The sequence below is a fragment of the Marmota monax genome, unplaced genomic scaffold (genome assembly GCF_021218885.2).
Source record: "Marmota monax isolate L192 unplaced genomic scaffold, Marmota_monax_Labrador192_F-V1.1 WCK01_AAM20220418_F8-fsc00064, whole genome shotgun sequence".
Taxonomy (NCBI): Eukaryota; Metazoa; Chordata; class Mammalia; order Rodentia; family Sciuridae; genus Marmota; species Marmota monax.
This window is the reverse complement of record NW_026694542.1, coordinates 8317160-8335313: the sequence shown is the minus strand read 5'-3', so window position 1 is coordinate 8335313 and position 18154 is coordinate 8317160. Positions and strand designations below refer to the sequence as shown.

At 44.3% G+C, this 18154-nt stretch overlaps 1 protein-coding gene across 2 annotated transcripts; it reads left to right on the top strand.

The window, feature by feature from the left end:
* Positions 1-210: 210 nt before the first annotated feature.
* On the top strand, positions 211-17747 carry Ube2z (ubiquitin conjugating enzyme E2 Z). 2 transcript variants are annotated; one of them, XM_046420344.2, is made up of 8 exons: positions 211-657; positions 2590-2662; positions 4860-5047; positions 7704-7815; positions 12318-12430; positions 13455-13545; positions 13639-13744; positions 15731-15923. In XM_046420344.2, the coding sequence occupies exons 1-7, from the start codon at positions 329-331 to the stop codon at positions 13729-13731; spliced, it is 999 nt and encodes a 332-aa protein (XP_046276300.1). In that variant the 5' UTR covers positions 211-328; the 3' UTR covers positions 13732-13744; positions 15731-15923. The 2 variants fall into 2 exon arrangements, with proteins under 2 accessions (XP_046276300.1, XP_046276299.1); XM_046420343.2 differs by lacking the exon at positions 13639-13744 and having other exon boundaries at positions 213-657; positions 15731-17747.
* Positions 17748-18154: the final 407 nt, after the last annotated feature.

Sequence of the window (18154 nt, the reverse complement as noted above, 5' to 3'; positions counted from 1 at the left end):
TTCTTCTCCCCTTTCCACACTCAAAAATGAAACATTCCACGGAGCTAGGCTCTCAGCTCCTCACGCAAGACGCAGTCCTAGCGCGGGCCCAGAACCCTCACTGGCCCGCTAGTTCCCCCTCCCCCGCCTGGAGGACCGTAGGTGGACGCTCTTGCAGAGCGCCTCTCGCTGGTCGGGGCGGGGGTGGGAGGAGCCAGCGCCACCCAGGCTAGGGAAGCAGAGGGTGGGGACACTCTGGCCCGGCTCTCGGTGGTGCGGGAGCGGGCGGGAGCAGCGGCCGCTCTGGTCGGCGGACGTGCTGCCGAGCAGTCCCGGAAGCGAAGCAGCGATGGCGGAGAGTCCGACTGAAGAGGCGGCGACGGCGACGGCGACGGCGGGTGCCGGAGCGGCGGGCCCCGGGGCAAGCGGCGTTGCTGGTGTGGTCGGTGTTAGCGGTAGCGGCGGCGGGTTCGGGCCGCCTTTCCTGCCGGATGTGTGGGCGGCGGCGGCGGCGGCGGGCGGGGCCGGGGGGCCGGGGAGCGGCCTGGCTCCGCTGCCCGGGCTCCCGCCCTCTGCCGCTGCCCACGGGGCCGCGCTGCTTAGCCACTGGGATCCCACGCTCAGCTCTGACTGGGACGGCGAACGAACCGCGCCGCAGTGTCTACTCCGAATCAAGCGGTGAGCCGGGGTTTTTCCTCCCCCAGCCCCGAGTTCCGGGGCTCGACCTTCCCTGCCCCCCACCCTTCCTCACTACAGCTCACCCCCGCGGCCCAGTTCCCAGCCCAAATATTGCCAGCCCAGTGCGCCGGGGTCCTAGTCACTTCTTCCCCTTCCCACCCCGCCCCCAGCACCACAAGCCCTAAATCCCTTCTCGTTAGCCCAGGTCGACCCCGCCCCTCGGCAACCTCCGGTGAGCCCTCAGGCTCTGTTCCGGACACCCTCCCCCACACCCCTACCTCCCGCCCGAAACCCGACCCCTTCGCGCTTCAGTAACACCCCCTCCCGCCCTCCGCGCCGCCCCTCTTTCCTCACACTACCTAGATGCAGCCCGCAGGCCCCACCCATCGGTCCCCCCTGGTCTCTTTTAGAGCCGGGTTTGTAACGCACACTCTGCTTGCTTTGCCCTGCGGTACACTCGAGCTAGCCTTGGTTTTACCCTCCGTTTCCTCAAATCCCCACCACAAAGTCCCTTTCCTTGGGCTAAATCGCTGCCCTCACTCTCCCAGATCTTCCCTTTAACCCCTTTTCTGGTATTCCAAAGCTGTCCACTCTCTCACCTGTTCCCGAAACTCAGGTTCCCTTTCCCTCAGTGTCACTCTGGATCGTAATAGCCCATTCAGAACCTTCTTTCTTGTATTCCCCCACACTCTGCCGGCGTCTTCTGGTTAACTTTTGTGAAGTGGATGTACTCAATTTAAATATAGGAACAAAGGCCTAAGTCCTTTCTGTACTTACTTGTTGGGTGACTGATCTTAGATCATATCATTTAGTAGGTAATACGTTTTGCAAAAATGTTTAGTGTAGTACTTATCAAATGGGAAAAGAGTAGTACTACCAGTATTAAAATGTTTCCTCATGACCAGACTGATCCCATTCCCCCATGACAGAATCCTCATCTAGGTATTATCTCCCACGTTTCAAGTTTCTTAATATGTCTCTCTACCTACTTTTCAAGGTTGTAATGAAAATTAAACATTACAATGTGTGTAAAGTACCTGGCACAGTGCCTGACACAGGATGCCAACTATTGCCATCTCTAACTCAAACTCAGCACTCAACTCTGACATTCCTTCAGCCATTTCGTTCCTGGTACGCCTTTGAGTTTAGCCCATACTTCTTTGGCTCTGATCTGTCACCTTTTTACGCCCCTACCCACCCTAGCAAGTCCCTAGATATTTCCTCATATAGAATGGTCTTTTTTTTCCTTCGGCCTGTTGGTCTCAACTGTTCCATTTCTATTGGTGGTATGACCTAGAAGTTCTATCATCTGTAGTAGTCACCATGTGTTATCTTCCAGATGTGAGATTCTAACTATATCAGAGGGTCCCCCTCCCCATCCTGAAAAGATCTCTACCCTATTAGTCTCTTGGGCAAGAAGATCACTGATAATCTTGCTTTCTGTGGCTTGCTTGTTCATAAAATTACCTTGCCAATGAGGGGTCCACTGTATGGTTTATGGAATTAGTTTTTTAGTGGAGTTAATTATGCCTTCCCAGTTACTAAAAACAATCCTTATTTTGCATTCCGTATAGTACCTGGGAATCTTGGAGGTGGGAAGTGAATGAGTTGTCATGTGGGAGGAAGTGAGAGTAAATGGGATGTGGCTTTTCCAAGGTGATATCTGATGCCATTGGGATCTCTGATTTTTCTCCCCAACTCTTCCTACCCTCCCCCTAAGGAAACAATGCCCCTTTGATAATAATTTGCTGTCTGCCTGCCTGACAAGTACTGAAATTTCTCAGCCAACAAGGCAGTACAAACATTTGTGGTACCCAGTACCACTTTCTCCAACCTGGGCTTCAATGAGGTGATAACAGCTGTCCTGCTCAGGGGATTCCCTTTTTCCCTCTTCCCTCACTCCTTCCCCTACCTCCTCTTGGTGTTATACAGGGATATCATGTCCATTTATAAGGAGCCTCCTCCAGGAATGTTCGTTGTACCTGATACTGTTGACATGACTAAGGTATGTAACTTGATGGGGGGTTGGGGGTTATTGGGAAATGGGGCCCATGACGTTGGAAGAACCTAAAAGAGATTATTCAGCTTACCCCTCTGGTTATAAATGAAGAAATCAAGACCCCAAGAAGATAGGTGGGTTGTCTGAAGTCATATAATGAGGTAGAACAGATCCTTGAGCAGGTATCTGTTATTGGGATTCACATAAAAACTAGCTGGCTTGCAAAATCCTGGTTTATGCCTATTGTCCCAGCTTAACTATTAATAGGCCACTCTTTCCCTCTTAAAATGTTCTAGTCGGGCTGATAAATTATATGATCACCCTATCCATTGTACTACACATACTACACAGCTCTTTTCTGATCTTGCCTCTCTTGACTTACCTGTGGTAATGTAAATCAGATCCAGGGAAAGTTGGGGATAGGGTCAGCTTGGCTGAAGTGTTTGTGGTAAAAGGGCCTTTTTTAGATGCCTATCCTTATTGGTTGTTGTTGAATGTCCCTACTACCCAAAGACCATTCCTCTCATCCTCCACACAGATAGAAAGCTTAATACATAATGTCTAAAATTCCTCTGGCATAGATACCCAGGTTTCTCTTACTGAATGCTCTGACCTCAGGAGTGAATTCTCACGTAAACTGATGTTGGGAAAAAATGAGATTGATTAAATCTAGTGTTAAGTGAAAACAGTTTCAAATTTCTTAAAGTAGAAATTCACTTTTTATATTGTTGGTATATTCTTATTTTGAATAAGCTACCCTTTAACTTGATTTTTTTTTTTTTATGTGATTGGGAATGTATTTCCTGGGACATCTTGTCTCCAGTCAAATATTAGTGTTAATATGTTGTTTCCTAGGGGTCCCAGAATTGATGCCATGTTGAAATCAGTTGAGTTTGCTATTCCAAATGATTGGGGGCTAGAATATAACCCAAGGTGTTACCAGGGAAAGAAAGGCACTGCAGCTTGAGGCATGGAATTGATTGCAAGGTCCTTTTCCTCTTTGCTGTTTGAATTCTGAGCAGACTTTAGGAACTTTTGAAATTGAAATATAACTGAGTCAGTTTAGGTTTTCCTGCCTTTAAGAAGGAAAATAATGTTCAACAATTAGGGCTTAAGGAAGAAGAGAATTTAGTGTTCTGTTTAAGGAATGCTAATTTTATTTATTTATTTATTTATTTATTTATTATTTTTTTAACCAGCAGTGTTAGGGAAAGTTCTGGGAATGGTCTAATGGTCCTGAGTGGAAGCTGAGTTTTTCCCATTTTTCTCAGGTGTATGCTGCCTCAGTCACATCCTCCAAAGTAGGTTTGATCCTCTGTGGAGGAAGCAAGTAGACAACTTAGATATCATTGTAATCCTCAGGTTTACACTGGCACTGGTGCTGTGGCCTCCATTTCCTTTCCTCTTTTCCATTCATCATACCTCCCCTTCATGCAACATACATGTGGGGTGGAGTTGCATCATATGCATATTTAATCTAGGTAAATGCAAACATACATACTCAATAAAAATATGTATGGCTTTCTTTAAAATGCTAACATTACATTTTACAGACCCATATTATATTTTTTTACATTGATATTCTGTCCATTTGTTGTATGTAAAATTGATAAGGGATGTCCCTAGAAAAACCATGTTTTGCTGGGCATCGTGGTACCAGCCTGTAATTCCAATGGCTTGGGACGCTGAGGCAAAATGATTGCAAGTTTAAAGCCAGCCTCAGCAATGGTGAGGCACTAAGCAGTCTCTAAATAAAATACAAAATAGGACTAGGGATGTGACTCAGTGGTAGAGTGCCCCTGAGTTCAATCCCTGGTAACCCCCCCCCCCCCCCCAAAAAAAAAAAAAAAAAGGCCTGGGGATGTGGCTCAGTGGTTAAGTCCCCCTAGGTTCAATCCCTGGTAACAAAAACTGTGCTTTAAGGGAGGGATACTAGGGGTGGTTTTTGAATAGATTCAGTTTTCACCTTGGGCTCTTAACTTTAGAACATGACCACTGTCTCAGATGCTGCTCCATTATAATGTGATTTTTTAAAAAATTTCAATCTGTATGTGAATACAGGATGTTCATTCTGCATAGTGAGGATATGGAATATGGACACCATAATATGAGCCCTGCTTCTGCCAGGGGTAGCAGGTGGAAGCCAGGAGGGGTTGGGGTCGGGCATCACCTCACAATTTTGAGATGGGGTTTTATTTTGCAGATTCATGCATTGATCACAGGCCCATTTGACACTCCTTATGAAGGGGGTTTCTTCCTGTTCGTGTTTCGGTGTCCGCCCGACTATCCCATCCACCCACCTCGGGTCAAACTGATGACAACGGGCAATAACACAGTGAGGTTTAACCCCAACTTCTACCGCAATGGGAAAGTCTGCTTGAGTATTCTAGGGTAAGAGGAGACTTCTAAGTGGCCAAGTTGGTTGTTAGAAAATAATTACTGTAGGGACACCGTTTATCAATTCTCCCAAGAGTGGTAACATCACTGGTGTTATACCAGATACAAAGGAGGGAAGTTAAATTATTACATACAAAAGGGATTTCTTATGAAATGGTTCTCAAAGCATGGTCCCTGAGCCACAGCAACAGCATCTGCAGATTCAGGGCCCCACCCCAGATCTACTCTTATCAGGAACTCTTGGGTGGGGCTAGCAGTCTGTTGCATCCTCTAGTTTGAGAACCACTCCTTTAGGGGACTAGGGCCCTATTCTGAGAAAGGCTGCAGATCTGTGCCATTCATGATTGTGGATGTCTTTCTTGAGTCTTTCAACGAGTGGCTTTGGAGACAGCAGTGGTGGTGATAATGGTTATAATTTAACAATTGAATGAAAATGTCTGACATTGAAACTCATGTCAGATATGAAATAAAACTGTATCTTCCTGAAGATTTTGCTTCATGGAGTTCCCATTTATTCCACCCTATTGCCTTTGTGAGTTAAAAGCTCAGAATGAAAATGACTTCTAGCATATTGTGGGTTGGTCTTTTTGTTGTGGTCTGAACTTTTCTGGAGTGGACAACAAATATAGGTTGAAGGTTGAGAAAGTTGTCTAAACTGGTGATCCTTTTTTCTTTATTCCTGTCAAGACATTTCCAGGTTTGTGTGGGGTTTAAAAGGAAGCTGAAGCATACTGAAGATATGATTCGTTTTTCTAGATAGAACTTTCCCAACTCCAGGGATATGTTCTGCTGTGATTATGGCAGTGTGACAGTCCTTTAAATGAGGTTGTCCTTAAAGAAGTTATTTTATTAAAGTACATAATTGTCTGCACTTGTGGAGTGGTTGAGCATGTGTGTGTGTGTGTCTATGTATTTCCCCCATGGTGGAAAGGAAATTTAGTCATGAAATTTGTTCATGAAAGTGTGTTGTAATAAGTTCTCCCTCATTAGGCCAATATGAAGCTCCTTGGGCAGACACCAGCTCACAAGAGAAACAGGGAAAGTAAAGTGGTAGGGTGAAAGCAGCAGAATTGTGTTGTGTGGAAAAAGAGAAGTTACCCTGAAATTGAAATTTTGCCAAGCCAGACACGGTGGTACACACCTGTAATTCCAGATCCTCAGAAGGCAGAGGCTGAGGCTGGAGGATCGTGAGTTCAAGGCCAGCCTTGGCAACTTAGAACATGTTTCAAAAGTTTAAAAAATTTTAAAAGGTCTGAGGGAGGGTATAGTTCAGTGGTAGAGCACCACTAAGTTCAACCCCTTTACTGTTAAAAAAGAAAGAAAGAGGGGCTTGGGTTGTGGCTCTTGCAGAGTGCTTGCCTGGCACATGTGCAGCACTGGGTTTGATTCTCAGCACCACATAAAAATAAATAAATAAATAAAGGCATTGTGTCCATTTACAACTATATATATATTTTTTTAAGAAATTTTGCTATGAAGAATCAGAGTCAAAAATCCCTACATGTTCTTAATTGACTATATTATCATCAGCCTCATTGCTTCCCTCCCTACCTAGAAAAAATACTGGGCCGACCAAAAAAAGGGGGGAGTGAGAGTTGACCCTATTGATTTGAATTCCCAAAATGTAAAGTCATGGAGAGCGGGGGTAGAGTTCCTGGGGGAGCAGATCTAGAAAGAGCAGGTTGGAAGCGCTTAAGAGCAGCCTCCAATGAACTTACAATTGCTTGTAAGTAACTTAGGCCTTCTTTGCTTGTAGCAGGGAAAGGACAGTGGCTGGTTAACTTGAATAAGCCAGTCCTGGCTGAGGTTTTGTTCAGCTTTCAGCTCCAGTGCCATCTTGTCAATAGAGCTAAAATTAAATGTTATTAACTGACTTCTTAATACTTGATTAGGTTTATTTTTTATTTTTTTATTTTTTTTTTTTTAATATTTATTTTTTAGTTGTAGTTAGACACAATACCTTTATTTATTGTTATGTGGTACTGAGGATCGAACCCAGGGCCTTGCATGTGGTAGGCGAGCGCTCTACCACTGAGCCACAACCCCAGCCCCTTGATTAGGTTTATAAAAGGAGCAGCTTTGGTATTTATCTTCATGTTCAAGTTGTTTTCTACATATATCCCTTTTTTCTTCCTCCTCTGGCAGTCTCATGTGGTCTTCAGAACACTCATTGAGGGCTTGGTACAGAACTCTATCCCTGTTCATCAGTCCTACCATATGGCCTCTAACCAGATGGTTTTAGTCACCTGTGTGCTTCTTTGCTCAATTGCTTTCCCCTCACTGACTCAGCCGTTACCTATAAATAAATAAATAAGCAAGTTTTTTGTGGTCCACAGAGATTAGCATTTAGACACCTTTAGAGTTATTTTCTTAACTTCTTTCATTTTGATATGGTAGCTTTTCCTGGCTACAGTTTCCTTTCTAGCCCTAAGTTACCTTCTTGCTTTTTTACCCTCTTCTTCTGTCCCACTTGATATGAGGATTAGACAGTTCACTGATTTTTAGTGAATGAGGTTGAGAAAGAGGCTAGGAATTTCCAGAATATTGATAGTGAAACAGAAACTTATGGTGAGTCACTACCATGGTGCTGCTGCTGTCAGTGTTCCCTGATTATTCTCTGCCTTACCCTTTTCCTCTGCTGTGTTTGCAGTACATGGACTGGCCCTGCCTGGAGCCCAGCCCAGAGCATCTCTTCTGTGCTCATCTCTATCCAGTCCTTGATGACCGAGAACCCCTACCACAATGAACCTGGCTTTGAACAGGTAAGACTAGGTGGGCCCAACCCTGGGGTATGCTATATTGGATGTTCTGAGAAGCCAGGCATGGTGGAACACACCTGTTATCCCATCTGAGGGAACTGGTGAGACTTTGTCTAAAATTAAAAATGTAGCCAGGCATGGTGAAACAGGACTATAATCCTAGTTGTGAGGCTGAGGCAGGAGGATTGGAAGTTTAAGGCTAGCCTCAGCAATTTAGCAGGGCCTTAAGTAACTTAGTGAGACCCTGTCTCAAAATTAAACATAAAAAATTCTGAGGATGGGGCTGGGGTTGTGGCTCAGCGGTAGAGCGCTCACCTAGCATGTGCAAGGCCCTGGGTTCAATCCTTAGCACCACATAATAATAAATAAAACAAAGGGATTGTGTCCAACTACAACTAAAAACTAAATATTAAAAAAAAATTCTGAAAAAAAAAATTCTGAGGATGGGCTGGAGTTGTGGCTCAGTGGTAGAGCACTTGCCTTGAATATGTGAGGCACTGGGTTCGATTCTAAATACCACTTGTAAATTTTAAAAAAGGTCAATCAACAACTAAAATGAATAAGTAAATAAAATAAAAAAAAAATTCTGAGGATATGGCTTAGTGGTTAAGCACCCATTGGTTCAGTCTCCAGTACCTAAAAATGTAAAAGACTAGGAATGTTGGTCAATGGTAGAGCACTTGCCTAGCATGTAAAAGCCCAGGGTTTAATCCCTAATACCAGAAAAAATAAGTTATTTGAGAAATCTTGTCTTTTCCCTCTCTCTTTTTACCTGGTATGACTCTATGAATTGTACTTGTCATGGAAAGAGAAAAAGGGAGTTAACATGTATGTTCCTTAAGAATGAATTATTTCATTTGTAAGAATTACGGTGATAGGGGCTGGGGTTTGGGGCTCAATGGCAGAGCGCCTGCCTTGCACATGTGAGGCAGTGGGTTTGATCCTCGGCACCACATAAAAATCAGTAAACAAAATAAAGATATTATGTCCATCTATAACTAAAAAGTACTTTAAAAAAATTACTGTTGGGGCTGGGGATGTGGCTCAAGTGATAGCGTGCTTGCCTGGCATGCGTGCGGCCCAGGTTCTATCCTTGGCACCACATACAAACAAAGATGTTGTGTCCACTGAAAACTAAATTCTCTCTCTTTCTCTCTCTCTCTCTCTTAAAAAAAAAAAAAGAAAAGAAAAAGAAATTGGAGATTATCAGGGATTTAATAAAGAACCACGAACCTTTTTAAAAAAAAAATTACTGTGATACTGTTAAGTATTTGACTTGTATTAGTCTACACAGTGGAAGTCAGAGGAGTCGTTTAGAATTAATTCTGAGCCTACTTTGGGGGCTGTTAAAGCCAGTGGATTATTCAGTATACCTAATTCTGCAGCATCCCCTTAAGGTACTCCTGAGTGACTACTGCCAAACCAGATGTTATTCTGGAATTTTGAAGTACTATTACCTGTGGGGCCAAAAGAGCTAATCATTAGTTAAGACAAGAATTTTAGCCAGGCGTGGTGGCACAAGTCTATAATTCCAGCAGCTCGGAAGGCTGAAACAGAAATATTAACTTGGCAACTTTTTTTTTTTTTTTTAAATATTTATTTTTTAGTTTTTTTGGCAGACACAACATCTTTGTTTGTATGTGGTGCTGAGGATCAAACCCAGGCCGCACGCATGCCAGGCGAGCGCGCTACCGCTTGAGCCACATCCCCAGCCCCATGAAACAGAAATAAAGCCAGCCTCATCGATGGGGAGGTGCTAAGCCACTCAGTGAAATCCTATCTTTAAATAAAATACAAAATAGGGCTGGGTCTGTGGCTCAGTGGTCGTGCCCCTGAGTTCAATCCCTGGTACTACCCACCGTACCCCTACCCCCACAAAAAAAAAAAAGGACAAAAATTTTTGTCAGCACCGCTAAAGAGAAGGCAGAAAACACATTTTCCAAGGGTTTGCTGTTTGCTAGACACTCCCAAGATTTTTTATATAATTTCTTGTTTAATAGCTTTCGTTTTTTATTTCTGTGTGTGTGTACATGTGCACGTGTATGCACATGTGTATTTGGAGCTGGGGATCTAACCCAGGGCCTTGTGCATTTTAGGCAAGTAGTTGTTTAAATTTCGTGGTAACTCTGAGGCATGTATTCTTTCCATTTTCAAGTCAAGTAATAGTGGCTCAGAGAGATCATTTAACTATCACAAGGACACAAATCAGTGTAGGATTCAAAATTTACACTCAAGCCCAAATTCTGACTCTGTTCATTTACTCATGAACACAGGAAAAAAGTTCCAGTTATGTTCTTAAAAGAAAATAATTCCATTTCAGTGATTAAAATAGTTTTTGATTTTTTTTTTAATAACTATTTTTGGTGCTGGAAATCAAACCCAGAGCCTCGAATTAGTAGCATGTCCTCTACAACTGATCCACACCCCAGCCATTAAAACAGAGATCACAGAGACCTGAACAAAAAGGAATAAATTCCCTTTAAGAATGAAGAAAAATTGGGGCTGGGGTTGTGGCTCAGCAAGAGAACTCTCGGCCAGCAGGGCGCTGGGTTCGATCCTCAGCACCACATAAAAATAAATAAAATGAAGACCCCATCTCTAAATAAAATATAAAAAGGGCTGGGGATGTGGCTCAGTGGTTGAGTGCCCCTGGGTTCAATCCCCGACACACACACACACACACACACACAAAAAAAAATCTTTGCCCCTTTGATTTTGCAGTAGAGCAGTTTAGAAACCACCATAGTAGGCTGAAGGTATATGTCACTTTCCTAGTCATCATGTTTTTATCAGAGTCCTAGACTCTAATTAGGAAGGGACAGGGAAAAGTCTTGAAAATCAAAGAAAGAGCCAAGCACAGTGGTGTACATGCCTGTAATCCCAGTGGCCCCAGGAGGCTGAGGCAGGAGGATTACAAATTCAAAGTCAGCCTCAGCAACTTATCGAGGTCCTAGGTAACTTAGTGAGATCCGGACTCAACATAAAAAGAGATTGGCTCAGTAGTGGAGTGTCCCTGGTTCAATCCCAGGTACCAAAAATAATTAAAGGAAAAGAGGCCCTGTTCTCTTTCGTTAGCACTTAGACATTCATAGAAGCTTTCTGGGCCAAATTTGAAGTTTTTCAAAATCTCAATTTTATTCCTGATACATTTATTATAATAGAGGGTTCAATGATGGTGGAACCCTACGGACAGGGAAAGGAGTTAACCAGAAGTATCCTTCACTGGTTAATCCCTAAAGGTTTCCACACTGAGACTTCTAATGTCATCTTTTCTGACCCACCATTATTTCATTTCTATTATTTATTTATTTATTTGGTATCAGGGATTGAACCTAAGGGCATTTAACCACTGAACCACATCTACAGCCCACCCCCCCACACACCTTTTTTTTTAGAGATACACGTAAGAGTTCATTTGTCAGAGCTAACAAATAAAGGCCATCTCTCCATAGACGGAGAGAGGCAACACAGGCTTGGGGTTCCAGACTTTTATAGGGGAGGATCAGGCATTAAAGCTGGTTGAGTCCTAATGTGGGCAGTTAAGCATCTCTAGCCCTTTTTATTTTTAATTTTGAGAAAGGGTCTCACTAAGTAGTGTAGAACCTTGCTAAGTTGCTGAGGCTGGCTTAATACCATCCTCAGCTTCCCAAGCTGCTGGGATTATACCATGTCTGGCTTTTGGCTGGGTGGGGCATAGGAAGGTTTGTTTGTTGTTTTGGTGGTGTACTGACTTAAACATGTTAAGCACGGACTTAAACATGCTAAGCAAGTACTCAACCCTGAGCCACTCAATCCAGCAATCACTGTTATTACTACATGTGGTTATTTCTCACTTAATTCTTTCCTCATGGTCTTTTTGCTTTGGGTTTAGGAAAATTTGATAGATCTAGTTTACTGATTATAGGACCTAGTTTTCTTTATCAGGATGGGTATTGGTATACATGGGGAATATCTCAAAGGGTTAAGCCAGGCACAGTGGTGTATACCTATAATCCCAGCAATTCTGGAGCTTGAATTAGGAGGATCACAAGATTGAGGCTGGTCTTGGAAATTTAGGGAGACCCTGCCTCAAAAATTACACCTGTAATCCCAGTAGCTCAGGAGGCTGAGGCAGGAGGATTGCAAGTACAAAACCAGCTTCAGCAACAGTGCTAAGCAACTCAGTGAGACCCTGTCTCTAAATAAAATGCAAAATAGGGCTGGGGATATGGCTCAATGGTTGAGTGCCCCTGGGTTCAATCCCTAGTACCAAAAAAAGAGAAAAGAAAAACAAATTAAAAAGGACTTGGGGTGTAGCTCAGTGGTAGAGCACTCCTGGGTTTGATCCCTAATGCGAAAAAATAAAAATACAAACAAAAGTTTAGTTGTTCTTCATGGATCTGCATTTTAAAAGATATCTTCTTAGTTCACTTGCTTGGTTCATTTACCCATACTAATCCCAATATCTCTTCTCATTGACTATGCCTAAAATTTGTATTTGGTTACTGATATTTGTCAAATTACAGGAGAGACATCCAGGAGACAGCAAAAACTACAATGAATGTATCCGACACGAGACCATCAGAGTTGCAGTCTGTGACATGATGGAAGGAAAGTGTCCCTGCCCTGAACCCCTAAGGTATGTGTCAAAAGGGCTGACTGGGCATTCATTCCTCTTTTGGGTATTTAGATGGTTTGTACATTTGAGGACCTTTGGGGCAGAGTCCATGTTGAGAGAGAGAGGAAAAGGAAGAAAAGATGGGGCTCATGTTTTTAAAAAACAACTAGTTGCAAGTTACCCATGAGAAAGTTCAGAGTTTCTCAGTTCTTCTAGAGTGCCAAGTTGGGTAGGAAAGGCAGTCTGCGCCTTCAAGGAGCCCCCCCCCCCTTTTTTTTTTGTAGTTGTAGATATACAGAATGCCTTTATTTTATTTGTTTATTTTTATGTGGTGCTGAGGATCAAACCCAGTGCCTCACGCATGCTAGACAAGTGCTCTACCACTGAGCCACAGCCCTCCAGACAAAGGAGCCCAATTTTAATGAAGGCTTGAACATACAACTGTTCTATAAGCAAGAGAGGTATGGTTATAAAACACTTCATAGTAAAGCTATTTTTTAGTGTTCAAGTTTATTCCTAAGTGCTAAAACTAAACGAAAAAAATTAATTTTTGAGAGGATTTTGAGTAAGATTTGGGATTAAGTCTGGCCTATGGAAACATAAAGATTGAAAATGTAACAAGTTGTTCTGGGCATGGTGGCACATCCTTGTTATACCAGTGGCTCAGGAGGCTGAGGCAGGAGGGTCGCAAAAAGCCAACCTCAGCAACATCAAGGCACTAAGATCTATGTGGGAAATCAAACCCAGTCTTGGGAATTCTAGCTATTTAATTTGGTATTAAGATTAGGTAGTGAGCCAGGTGCAGTGCTGCACATCTGAAGTCCCAGCAGCTTGGGAGGCTGAGGCAGGAGGATCACAAGTTCAAAGCTAGCCTTAGCAATTTATAAAGGTTCTGAGTAATTTATTAAGACCCTTTCTCAGAAGAGGGTTGGGGATGTAGCTCAGAGGGTAAGCATCCCTGGATTCAGTTACTGGTACAAAAAAAGATTAGGCCACAAAAGGGGACCTATACCTCTAGTTTCTAACTTCTGTACTTGTTTTCTAGAGGGGTGATGGAGAAGTCCTTCCTGGAGTATTATGACTTTTATGAGGTGGCCTGCAAAGATCGCCTTCACCTTCAAGGCCAGACTATGCAGGTAACACAGCCTCTGCTGCTAATTCTAGAAGCCCCACCCACAGCAGACCATGGACACCCCCCTCCCCAAAGGTGACATTCACTTCTCTCGTAGAATGTCACAGCTAAAAGGAACCTGTGTCATTTGAGGAACCTTGGCCCAGAGAGGAGACTGATTTGCTTAAAGTCATGTGGAGTTGGTTCCTAGTTCCTGGCATAAAGTAGGTACTCAGGGTAGGATCTTCATTGTCCTACCTTCTAGGCTGAAACTTCTTCCCTTCTTGGTCGATAGATTTTTCAACCCAAGAACATTCAACCCCCTCAGAATTTTAGGGACGATAAAAATCATTATTGGAATTTTATCCCAAGCCCTAAGGAATCACAGAGAAAGCTTAGAGAAACAGTGTCTGTGCAGTGTCATAAAATGGTAGCCAGTTATTCATTCTCTGCCTTACTGGGAAAATGTGCTCTGGCTTCCAGTAAGAATGCAGATTCAGGCTTGTTTTAATGAAGAGATTCTCACTGATCAAATAATAGATGCAGTCACCTGGTGGGTAAGAGAGTGAGAACCCTCCTGCCTGTAGCAGCATTTCTTGTGTCTTTGGGTCATTCAGTAGTGGCCTTGCTTAGAAATGGATGACTTGGGTAACTAAGATCTCTTAGGCTTTCTCCAGCTTTGTGCTGTTTCTACCCACTACACCAACTAACAAAAGTAGAAGTAGATGTCTTGTTTCCTCAGTGCTGCTCATAGATTGTAGCTCCCCTATTCTGCTTTCAAGGTCTTCCCACTCACCTACCTTACTTAAGTGCAAAGGACAAAGCAGGTTCAGAGTTAACACATTTCTTGAACCTTTTTTGAGAATATACTATGATGTCTGCCCTAGTTTGTTCCCCATTAGGAGTTCTCATTACTGATGTCCAGCAACATTACCAACCTTCAATTTCTGAAGGAAAAACAGCTTTTGATGAGGAATGGGATAGGAGGGCCCGTATCTGGGGAGGAAGGGAATGGGGGGAAATGGAATCAAAGACAAAAGAAGAAAGATGTGGAGAATTGACAGATCCAGCATAAGAGTGGAACTTTGCCTTTGAGTAATATAACCTTCATGAGTGTAAAGGTGGGCTATGGTCATAGTTACTGTAACTATTACCCAATGGTACCCTGCTGTGAGGGTAATGTATAGGACAGAAATGTGGGAATAGGACCTGGGGTGTAACTCAGTGGTAGAGCACTTGAGTAGCATGTATGAAGCTCTGTGTTCAATCCCTAGTGCCACCAAAAAAAAGGGGGGGAGGGATTTTTGTGAGAGGAGAAAACAGGAATTTTGTAACCTTTTTGACTACCAAAGAAGATAAGTATTTAAACCCTAGTCATACTATTTTGCTGCCAAAGTCCCTCTACAGCATTTTAAACTCGTGTGTGTGTGTGTGTGTGTGTGTGTACACACACATTTATGTCCTTTGTTCTAACCATATTATTTTTGAGACTTTGAGGACAGTTAAACCTTTCTATGAAGTGTTTAGAGATCTTTGATCTAGAATGACAAGGACTGGGTGGCCCTGGAGTGATGCCCAGAAACCTTGACAGGAATGTACTGACGAGTCTCTGGGGAAGAGTACCTGTGCTTATCTGGAAGTCAGAACTCTTATTAAATTCTAGACCTGCCTTTTTTATTTTTAACTGGGAATTGAACCCAGGGGCATATTTTATCACTGCGCCCATCACCAGTCCTTTTACATACACACCCCTAGGGGTGCTTACCCACTGAGGGTCTAAGTTACTGAGACTGGTCTTGAACTTGATCCTCCTGCCTTAGCCTCAAGGGATTGCAGGCATGCATGCCACTGTGCCCACCACAAAGTGTCGTTTTTGACTATAGGGAATGAAAGATAGTTGTTCCCCCTTTGGTTTTATGTGGTGCTGAGGATCGAACCCAGTGCCTCACTCATGCTAGGAGAGTGCTCTACCTCTGAGCCACAACCCCAGCCCCCTGCAAACACATTTTAATGTCAGCCCAGGCTAGATCTATTTGGGTAATAAACATGCCATAGCATTTAGGACTGTTTGGGTCTCCCTGTACTGCACAGTGCCCTCCTCTGTTCTCATGACTCAGAAGGTGAGTTTGCATTTCACATGGGCCCAAAACTGGTCTCCAGGCTGAGCCACCCAGACTTGGATCTTCCATCCCCGTCTCCTTTCCCCACAGGACCCTTTTGGAGAGAAGCGGGGCCACTTTGACTACCAGTCCCTCTTGATGCGCCTGGGACTGATTCGTCAGAAAGTGCTGGAGAGGCTCCACAATGAGAACGCCGAAATGGACTCTGATAGCAGCTCTTCTGGGACAGAGACAGATCTGCACGGGAGCCTGAGGGTTTAGACCCTGCTCCCCCTCCCCTCTCCCCAGCAGAGTCCCTTCCCCCCACCCCAGGGATGGAGAGGCACTGTGTATCTCCCTCCAAACGTGACGTCATTCTGCAAGATGGCAAGAAGCAAGCTTGGATCCCAGGGTGTGGGAGTGGGGGGCTATTCCAATCTGACCTCCTTGGCGCTGGAGCACCTGGGGCTGTGTTCATCTTGGATCAGGGCCAAGGTACCTTTACAGGATCATCTATGACAAGGGCCTCTGGCAAAACAAAACAACAAACACACCTCTCTGCAAGGCCAGCTTCTTAGGGTTTAAAGACAAATTTCAGTTCCAAGAGGGAATGTGCCCAAATGATTTATGGGGGTATCTGGAAGGAAACTTTGGGGTAGGGGGCTGTTTGTGACACTTAAGCAGTCTGGGTGGTTGTCTGTGTCTGTCTTCAGTCTTGAAGCAGGGCTTCCCATTGCCCTTTTCCTCCCTGCCCCCCTGCCCCTTTATCTCCCACGGGCCAGCATAATTTTGTTTTACTAATTTATAGTCACTGTTCTAGACAGACCAAAGAGAAGGAACAGTGGTGGAGTCTAGGCTGCTGATCAGTAAGCTTTACCTAGCACCTGAGCACCTTTTTCCCCTACCCCTCGTTCCCTTGCTCTTTTAGGTTTCAGACAGAAGGTAAACAGGACCAGGACTGAACCAGGTCTTGGTGAAGCCTGCACAGGCACCGTGAGAAGCCGGAAGTACTGTGTGTTCCCACAATCACTGATTTGAAAAGTTCCCAACACAGGCAGCTGCAGTGTGTATGGGATTAGAGCCACTACATAGAATAGTCTCTTAAAGATTTTCTTAAGTACTAGTCACAATGAGGATATTTTTTCTTGGGGGTGGGGTAAACAGGGGAGACTGATGCTAGTCCTTCTTGCATTTTGTTTGGCTGACCTGTGTATTTTCACCCCAGTCTGTAGTCCCCTACCTCACTTCAACCCCCAGGGAGCAGGAGTAGCCAATGGCAGAAGGGGATCTGGGCTGGGACTCTAGAGACTCCTTCCCCTCTCTCCCCTCCCCCTCCCAGCTGCTCTTTGTCACTGGCTCTGATGGGTGTTTGCCTGGCTATGTTGCTTCTCTATTTGTATTTTAGCTGCAGTGATCCTTTAACTGGTTGGCTCAGAAAAGTGTTCTAGGCGCCCAATAATACTGGGCATCAAGGGAATTTCTCCTTCCCCTTTTTGATATGTTCTTCCCCTACTTCCAGATTCTTGCTGTTATGGACCCCCATGGAGTGTTGGTGATCCATGTGAAACAGGGCCCAGTCAGTATCCAGCCACAGGCAGAAGAGAGGATAAGGTGTATCTGCCCTACCCACTGCTTTTAAGGTCTCTGCCTGATGGATCATGGGACTCCCCTGGGGGGGACAGTGGGGGAGGAAAATGGGGCACAAAAGAAGAGCTTCCTAAAGGGCAGGAAGAGGAACTGGGGAGGGAGTGGTACACTTGGGGAACAGAAGTTTATCTTGGCTGTCTGAAGAATAGGTCTCAACATGGAGACTCAAAGGGACCCTGCTTCCAATGTCCCTCCTCTTCCATTCCCAGAGCTAGTCCAGGGCCGAGAAGAATGCCCTTGGTTTGTGGGTCCAGTATTGTCTGTTATCCATCTAAGTGTTCCCACTTTGAAGTGACAATCTTCTCCTTGGCCCTGCCATGGGGCAGAGCATGTCTGGCATAGTGGCCTGACTTTTACGCCCTAATCTTGAGTTGAGGAAATATATGCACAGGAGTGAAAAGAGATGTCTTTATATCTGACTGTACATAAATGAAAATTTTTTGTTCTTTTTTTTGGTGCAATAAAGTTTGTTTTGGCAGAAGGAGGAAGCGCCTATGGGTGTGGGAGGGGGTTTCTGTCAAGGAAGAATGGGATCATCTCAACCACCACACTCACCTGGGCCTGAATCTGTTAGGAGAGGAACTGTTCAGTGAATTGGAAGCTAAAAGACTTGGGTAACGTATAGGCAGGACTATTGGTGATTATTTCTCTGTTAGGGAAGGAGGGGCTTTTCAAGGATGGCTGTGGCTCAGTAGTCAATGAGCAGAAGGCCAGTTTTGCCTCAATGACTTCCAAAAGCATTGAGGAGTGAGCAATGCTCTGTAACAGGCAGAAGTAGTAATTGGCCTGTGCTACAGCTGATAAGGAAAGGATGACCGCATGGAGAGACCACTGGATTTTAGCTTTCTAGTATTAAATGAGCACTTCTGAAGAATTTTGCGTTTACTT

Coding starts and splice junctions, on each gene's coding strand:
- Ube2z (XM_046420343.2), top strand. CDS start 329: ATGGCGGAGAGTCCGACTGAAGAGGCGGCGACGGCGACGGCGACGGCG. Junction 2,663..4,859: donor ATACTGTTGACATGACTAAG/GTATGTAACTTG, acceptor TTTATTTTGCAG/ATTCATGCATTGATCACAGG. Junction 7,816..12,317: donor ATGAACCTGGCTTTGAACAG/GTAAGACTAGGT, acceptor GTCAAATTACAG/GAGAGACATCCAGGAGACAG.